Source organism: Anser anser (assembly GCF_964211835.1).
Source record: "Anser anser genome assembly, contig: SUPER_W_unloc_2, whole genome shotgun sequence".
In the NCBI taxonomy this organism is placed as follows: Eukaryota; Metazoa; Chordata; class Aves; order Anseriformes; family Anatidae; genus Anser; species Anser anser.
The window spans coordinates 1012371-1019604 of NW_028154230.1; the positions used below are offsets into that span (position 1 = coordinate 1012371).

General features: G+C 55.2%; 1 protein-coding gene across 2 annotated transcripts; it reads right to left on the minus strand.

The window, feature by feature from the left end:
• Positions 1 to 1946: 1946 nt before the first annotated feature.
• On the minus strand, positions 1947 to 5491 carry LOC310888884 (adenosine 5'-monophosphoramidase HINT1-like). 2 transcript variants are annotated; one of them, XM_083852504.1, is made up of 4 exons: positions 5307 to 5491; positions 3768 to 3873; positions 2866 to 3073; positions 1947 to 2650 (listed from the first exon to the last, which is right to left on the minus strand). In XM_083852504.1, the coding sequence occupies exons 1-4, from the start codon at positions 5447 to 5449 to the stop codon at positions 2604 to 2606; spliced, it is 504 nt and encodes a 167-aa protein (XP_083708630.1). In that variant the 5' UTR covers positions 5450 to 5491; the 3' UTR covers positions 1947 to 2603. The 2 variants fall into 2 exon arrangements, 1 of the variants encoding a protein (XP_083708630.1); XR_014576233.1 differs by lacking the exons at positions 1947 to 2650; positions 3768 to 3873 and having other exon boundaries at positions 2729 to 3073; positions 5307 to 5486.
• Between the last annotated feature and the right edge of the window lie 1743 nt (positions 5492 to 7234).

Genomic DNA, 7234 nt, shown 5'->3' on the forward strand with positions numbered 1-7234 from the left:
CCCCAGGGGTCGGTGCTGGGTCCGGTCTTGTTCAACATCTTCATCGCCGACCTTGACGAGGGAATAGTGTCCAGCCTCAGCAAGTACGCCGATGATACAAAGCTGGGAGGAGTGGCCGACACGCCAGAAGGCTGTGCTGCCATTCAGCGAGACCTGGGCGGGCTGGAGAGCTGGGCAGGAAGAAGCCAAATGAAGTTTAACAAGAGCAAGCGTAGAGTCCTGCACCTGGGAAGGAACAACCGCGTGTATCAGTACAGGCTGGGGGATGACCTGCTGGAGAGGAGCGCTGCGGAGAAGGACCCGGGGGTCCTGGTGGACGACAGGTTGACCATGAGCCAGCGGCGTGCCCTGGTGGCCAAGAAGGCCAACGGGATCCTGGCGTGCGTTAAAAGGAGCGTGGCCAGCAGGTCAAGGGAGGTGATCCTCCCCCTCTACTCTGCCCTGGGCAGGCCTCGCCTGGAGTACCGTGTCCGGTTCTGGGCTCCCCAGTACAAAAAAGACAGGGATCTCCTGGAAAGAGTCCAGCGGAGGGCAACAAAGATGATACGGGGCCTGGAGCATCTCCCCTATGAGCAAAGACTGAGAGACCTGGGCCTGTTCAGCCTTGAGAAGAGAAGACTGAGAGGGGATCTTATCAATGATTACAAATATCTTAAGTGTGGGAGACAGTGGGACTTGGCCACCCTCTTTTCAGTGGTTTGTGGGGATAGGACAAGGGGCAACGGCCAAAAACTGGAGCACAGGAAGTTCCGCACCAACATGCGAAAGAACTTCTTCACGGTGAGGGTGACGGAGCGCTGGAACAGGCTGCCCGGGGAGGTTGTGGAGTCTCCTTCTCCGGAGATATTCAAGGCCCGTCTGGACGCCTACCTGGGCAGCCTGCTCTAGGGAACCTGCTCTGGCAGGGGGGTTGGACCCGACGATCTCTTGAGGTCCCTTCCAACCCCTACGAATGTGTATATACAGGAGTAAAAATACACGTGTTGATAGCGATAGGACAAGGGGGAATGGTTTTAAACTAAGACAGGGGAGATTTAGCTTAGATATTAGGAGAAAGTTTTTCACTCAGAGGGCGGTGAGGCACTGGAACGGGTTGCCCAGAGAGGTTCTGGATGCCCCATCCCTGGAGGCATTCAAGGCCAGGCTGGACGCGGCTCTGGGCAGCCTGCTCTAGTGGTTGGCAACGCTGCCCAGAGCAGGGGGGTTGAAACTAGATGATCTTTAAGGTGCTTTTCAACCCAGGCCATTCTATGGTTCTATGATATGCTCTTTGAAAGCGTACAGGCTAAAGGAAGGGTCAAATTGGTGCCTCGGGGGCAAATTTCTTCGCCTTCTACGGTTGTCTAACAGTGCCTATTAAGCAAAGAGATTACCAATCGTCTTCCTCCTCTACTTTCTCAGGAATTAAACACCTTTTGTGAAAGACTACAAGCGCTGATAGCATTAGCTAGACCTAGCTAGACCGACTGGGGAACAGTTGAACACGTAAATACTTACTCAAGGTCCATTTGCACAGGTTTCTTTGAGCAGTTCCATGGGCTCTTCTACGTCAACAAAACAGACCAATGAAAGAGACCAAGGACAAATACAGAAACAGAACAGTTGATCAAGTGCCAATTTAAGAAGCTTTCCCTGAAAGGGCAACAGCATCTCCACCTCCACCCACCCCTCCCCTCCCCTCCCCTCCCCCCCCCCAAGTAGTTGACTTCCACAACTATTTTCATCTGACCCCGCAAACGGCAAATTCTATATTACTTCGAGTAGAACAAGGGCTGTTTCTTGTTTCGGTTTGGTTTTTATCATTCAGCTTCTTCAAAAGACTTTAGTCATTCACAGCTGCAATCGTTAACCCCGCAAACAGATCCAGTAACAAAGATCATTCCTCCTGCTAAGGAATCGAGTTTCTTTGTGAGGAACGGAGTCACAAAAATCATTTCATTAGCAAGTTTCAAACACTAAAAATATTTAATAGCATTTTAACGCTCCCACGCTCCAGTAAGCCTTGAACGTAACCGCAATTAAACAAGGAGCACAGCAAAGCCAGAGGTCTAACAAAGCACGAGAGGTGATCGCATTTAAACGCCTTATGGTGCCTTTAGCTAATCCTTCTTCTAGTTCCTGAACAACGGACTTCGTTTAGGAAAAAAAAAGACTCTAAAAATACATACAAAAAAATAAAGGGAACGGCAGCCGAGTCTTGAACGTTCAGAAGCCGACTCAAGCATCCCAGAGCCTTCTACGCTTTGAAAAGCGTCTGTGGGAGAAATTACTTCTCGAAGTTGCGAAACCCACGACTGAAAAGAAAGCGGTAGCAAAACTCCTACGGTAGTCAAGAACAGGCTGACAAGCACCTGTCAGAAATCACACCGGGCAGAGTTTATTCTGCCTCCTCGGGACAGGGGCAGACAACAGACGATGCCTGGAAGCTTTCTTCCAACCTTATTCTTCTCTGGTTCTACATCTGCCAGTCCTCGATGCGGCTGTTTCGCAATAAAAGCACGCCCTTTTATTTGGGAGCAGGGGGAAGATAGCAAGGCCTCAAACACACAGCACATCCTAGATCGTCTTAGGGAGATGGAGACCCACAGGACCGCCGAGCGCTTCTATCTTCGCGTTTCAAATGACTGGGCAAACCACCATCTACACGACACTGTCAACAGACCGAAACATTCTTTTAACTTGCAGAACTATTTCCATCGGCAAGACACACAAGACAGAGGTCATATCCCCATGCTCCATCTTTATTGTGCAAGTGCTGCTCAAAGCTCTTTATTACCCTCCATAGACAGCCGTCCAGGAAAAAAAAAAAAAAAAAAAATCATACGTCAACAGGGGCTAGATTGACGGGCAACATATGAAACCTACTCGGCGGCGACCCGTACGCGTGCAGTGACGCCTGCGGTGCAAAAACCTTAGCCAGGAGGCCGGCCCAACTGACCGCCACCCAGAATACGTAGATGTACACGACAGCCCGAAGGGCCCGAGGGTGGGCATTCACAGCCATCCGGAATCCATTGGTCAGGTCCAGGTTAGCAGCACACTTCTTGCCAACAACCATTACACGCCCAAGAAGCTGGAAAAAGGAAATAACGTTACCTAACATAACGTGCCACGACGCACAGAACGAACGCGAGCGGAGAACCATCCACAGAACACGGTTAGCTAATCCTTCACGATTCAACCGCTGCTCTTTGAATTACCCTCTAGACAGGAACAGACTACAAAACAGTCACAGAAGCTAAATTTGTCTCGGGGGTTAAAGCCCCCGTCATAGCTTCGGGCAACGTAAGCCGCTCTGGCGGAAAATAAAAGCTTCACGGTGCCTTTTCTTTTGCGTGGCCTCACAAAGCCTTGGAACTTGACTTGCATAGCTAACAGCGAAACAAACACCCAGCGCCGCTCAACCAGCTTTCCCTTTCCTCGCCTCTGACCTGCCCAAACCCCAAGCCCTCTTCTGCATACCACCGCCGCTGTCTGGAAACCGTGAAAACGGGCATCAGACCGTACTTCGGAACAACACTGCTTTTTGCACTACAAGCGCGTAGCCGGAGACCAGCATCGCTTTATATCGCCGCTCTTAGTCAAAAAGCTCAACTCCATTACAAGCTAGAGGCAAAAGACTACAGCATCGGAAAACCCAAAATAGCCTACTGTGCGCCCCTCCGCAACATCCAGAGGAAAAGAGGGGACGGGAAAGAGTCTAGGAAGTTACAAACTAGTTACAGGTACAGCCAGCCTAGCGAAAAGAAAGCTCCCACAGTACTCACAGGTCCGCCAGAATCTTCTGCTTCACATAACCGGACAACTGCCTTCTCAGGAAGGACTAGGAAAAAACACTGGAGCCTGAGGCGAACTATCACGGAACGCAAGGCGCTGGAGGAAGAGTAAACAGTTACAACGCAGTCAGCTTCAGAGAAAGGCAACAGCTTAAGCAAATCACTATGCCCCACCGAACTCGTCCTACCGAAGCAGATTATCAGGTACCCCAAACGCGCACGACAAAACAGCGATTCTTCTTAAGCGATCTTTGAATAGGCAAAGTTCTCTACCTTCTACACGCAAAACACACAAGCGGCAAACAATTGCTAACTGTCCTTCAGTTATGTCCAAATATTGCCTCGGCCAGAGGTAGGAAGGCATCTTCAAAGAACCCGGAGTAATCCGGCTGAGGCTGTATAAACTCTCCGTCCTCGATAACGCCACGTACTCAGGGGAAAGAACATTCCAAGTTAGCCCGTTACGGCCGGCTCTACGTCAGACACCTCCAGACCGAGGCCAAGGTATCACCTGCGAAACACGAATACCACCGATCTGTAGGAAACCATCGACTCGCAACTAATTGCGAGGGAACTCCCCAAATCACCAGCAGACCGAAACTGCATACGGCACCAGAAGCAGGATCCAGCACGCAAGGTGACGGGGGCAACGAGACAGCCGAGTACTTCAGATTAGCGACTTCCGGCAGTTTTATTTATTTTAGATGCGACTGAAACAGCGCCGATAAGACTCGATTCCACAGATGCTTTGCACTTCTTACTCACCATCGCCTTTCACTGCGCGACAATCGAGAATTACGAGCCTTCCTCACACTTCTCCCCCCTATAACATCGCTCAACTGTGAAACAGGCCTTCGGTACAGCGAGCTAAGCAAATTCAAGACCATTCGCTATAGCCAACTACACTCCAAAAGCAGTTCTAAGTTCCCCCCCTGCCTCAAGTGAGGACCAGCAGCCTGCGGGATTGACTGGCTTCTAGATGTTTAAGAAAGCTAGGAAAAGCTGCAATTCTTCCCTTTCACAAGCCACTTTGGAGAGAGCGTGCGCTCGCGTGCGCGGTGGGGGTGGTGCCATAACCAAAGCCTAGCACGGCCGAGCCGGGGCGTCTCTAGAACGCTGTCACGAGGCGCATCAAGACCTGCGTTTCTGCTACGCAGAAATGACTGATTACGGTCACTACTGCGATGCTCGCTGCCTATACGCAGGCAGTCCGAACCCCCAAGGAGACCGACTGCGCCGGCGACCCAGTACGCGCCGTGGCACCCCGGGGGCAGGCGGGACGCGCACCGAAGAAGCGCGGGGTTTTAGAGGCGCTGCAGTAGAGAGCGCCACGAGCCGGAGAGACCCCGACCGACCGACCGACCGACCGACCGTCCGTCCCTCCCTGCCTCCCTCCCTCCCTCCCGCAGCAAGGCCACCACCCGCCCTGCCGCACTCCCGGGACCCGCGACGGGCCCTCGTTTCAGAGGGCCTGCGAGCGGCCGAGGGAAGGAAGGAAAGAGAAGACTCGCACGACGACGCCGCGGCTACCTCCTCGCCCACGACCGCTCATCCTCACGGAGAACGTTGGCGGGGACCTCCTTGCCCTTGCAGGCGACCTCTCCGAAAGCGGCTGCAGCGGCAGCGCCGCCGCCGGGCCAGGCGGCCTGCGCCCTAACGATCCCGTCGGCCATGACGGCGCCCGCTCGGTACAACGCCCCCTCCCTTCCCGCACTCGGCCCGGCCCTCCGCGGCGCTCATTGGGCCGACAGATCGCCGCCGACCGCTCCCGCGCCTCGATTGGCTGCCTCGCCTGCCCTCTTCCCTTGTCCCCGCCCTCTCGGCGGCTCCGCTCCCGTCGACCCGGTGCTTATCGGCGCTCAGGGAGGTCGCGTGCCCTCGGGGCGCGGAGGGATCCGACCGGGAGGGAGGAAGTGGGCGCCCGAAAACGGGCTGGGCGGCTCCGCGGAGGGAAGCCGGGCCCTGCACGGCTGGGAAACGAGCTCCACAGAACGGTTGCTCCGATCATAGAATCATAGCATGGCTTGGCTTGGCAGGGACCTTACTTAAAGATCACCTAATTCCAACCCCCCCGCCCTGGGCAGGGACACCTTCCACTAGACCACGTTGCTCAAAGCCCCATCCAACCTGGCCTTAAACACTTCCAGGGACGGGGCATCCGCCACTTCTCCTGGCAACCCGTTCCAGTGCCTCACCCCCCTCTCAGGAAAGAATCTCTTCCAACTATCCAGTCTAAGTCTACCCTCTTTGAGTTTAAAACCATTACTCCTTGCCCTATCGCTCCTCTCCCTGACAAAGAGTCCCTCCCCAGCTTTCCTGTAGGGCCCCCCCTTTGGGTACTGGAAGGCCCCTCCAAGGTCTCCCCGGAGCCTTCTCTTCTCTCTCCAGGCTGAACCACCCCAACTCCCTCAGCCTGCCTTCCTGGGAGAGGTGCCCCAGCCCCCTGGTCATCTTCGTGGCCCTCCTCTGGACGCGTTCTAGTACGTCCCCGTCCTTCTTGTGCTGGGGGCCCCAGAGCTGAACACAGTACTTACTCTAGGTGGGGCCTCACAAGAGCACAGCAGCAGAGAGGGAGAATCACCTCCCTCGACTTGCCGGCCGCCCTCCTTTTGATGCGGCCCAGGATACGGGTGGCTTTCCGGGCTGCAAGCGTCCATTGCATTGCCGGCTCCGGTTGACGAGCTTCTCATCAACCAACGCCCCCAGGCCCTTCTCCTCAGAGCTGCTCTCCATCCATTCTCCGCCCAGCCTGGATTCGTGCTTAGGATTGCCCCGGACCAAATGCGGGACCTCGCGCTCGTAGCCCCAACTATTATTTATGACCCTATCAGCTCCACCCCAAACACGCTGGTGGCTTTTGGGCGCTGCTCCCCGCAGGCAGATCCCCGCTTTTGCCAGGGCAGGCCTTACCTTTTCAGAAGTTGCTCCACAACCTTCCCTGAGAGCCCCACTTCAACTGCTGGTGTTTCTAAGGGGGAAAGCTGCACCTCCCACGCACGGGGTGGCGGGGAGGAATACAAAGCCTGTGCTCAGCCCTGGCACATCACAACTGGGTTTGTGCTCAGCTGGGGAGGAGGCTTCTGGAAAAATAGGCAGTGCCCCCCAAGGCTGCCCAAGCGTGGTCCGCGGTGCCCTGCAGCAGCCCCAGGGAGAGCGGAGCTCAAACTGGCCCGACACGGCGGCAGGGACGTGGCCGTCCCCACACGCGCGGTTCCTGCCTGAGTAGGCCACAGCGCTTCTGCCTCTCTGACAGGCTTGGAGGGTAACGACATCAGAATACGCTCGCTTTAGTTTGAGGTTCCAGCCGCTACTGCCATCGGGATGGCACACGGGGACGGGGCTGGGGCTGGGGGCAGGCAACCACAGGCAGCTTTAACATCTCAGTCCTCCCCGTCGGCCATCTCCCAGCTACCACGCGGGCCACTCAATGCGACCAGACACCAATTCACCCAAGGCAA

Excerpts from the sequence above, each read along its gene's own strand:
- LOC310888884 (XM_083852504.1), bottom strand. The coding sequence starts at position 5,449 with ATGGCCGACGGGATCGTTAGGGCGCAGGCCGCCTGGCCCGGCGGCGGC. Across the intron at positions 3,874-5,306 it reads GAGCGGTCGTGGGCGAGGAG|CGCCTTGCGTTCCGTGATAG; the intron begins GTAGCCGCGGCG and ends CTCTTCCTCCAG. Across the intron at positions 3,074-3,767 it reads CAGAAGATTCTGGCGGACCT|CTTCTTGGGCGTGTAATGGT; the intron begins GTGAGTACTGTG and ends TCCTTTTTCCAG.